This window comes from Crocuta crocuta, unplaced genomic scaffold (assembly GCF_008692635.1).
Source record: "Crocuta crocuta isolate KB4526 unplaced genomic scaffold, BGI_CrCroc_1.0 scaffold179, whole genome shotgun sequence".
NCBI classification, from domain to species: Eukaryota; Metazoa; Chordata; class Mammalia; order Carnivora; family Hyaenidae; genus Crocuta; species Crocuta crocuta.
Window position 1 is genome coordinate 4,718,260 of NW_027551568.1, and position 364 is coordinate 4,718,623.

Here is a 364-nt window from a genome sequence, read left to right on the forward strand (position 1 = left end):
CGCTTCCCTCGCCCCTGCCCCCATGTGGGCGCACCAAGGAGTTCCCAGAGGGCCGGTGGACCAGTGGGATCCCTCAAGATTTCTGAGATCAGAACGTGGTATTTCGGCCCCCTTACAAGATTGGCTGGAAAGGCCCTATCTCTCAGAGGCCCGGCCCCAGATAGGACACGGCCGCCTCGAAACGCGGGCCCCGGGGTTGCCTCTCAGAGGGGCATGGAAGCCGGTCAGCGCTGCCTGCAGGGGGACGCGGGGTCCAGTGTAAAACGCCCTTCCCCATTTTTGTGTTTTAGAATTTGAGAAACGAAGAACAGGTTGCAATAATCCAAGCTGGAACAGTGCTTGCCCTGTGCGAAAAGGTATAAGA

General features: G+C 58.5%; 1 protein-coding gene across 1 annotated transcript in view; it reads left to right on the plus strand.

The window, feature by feature from the left end:
• JAKMIP1 (janus kinase and microtubule interacting protein 1) overlaps positions 1–364 on the plus strand; it is a 99,708-nt gene that overhangs the window by 76,935 nt on the left and 22,409 nt on the right. Inside the window, exon 17 of the mRNA XM_077750405.1 lies at positions 291–356. Within this exon, the coding sequence (XP_077606531.1) occupies positions 291–356 (66 nt within the window). The remainder of the gene's footprint in view (positions 1–290; positions 357–364) is intronic.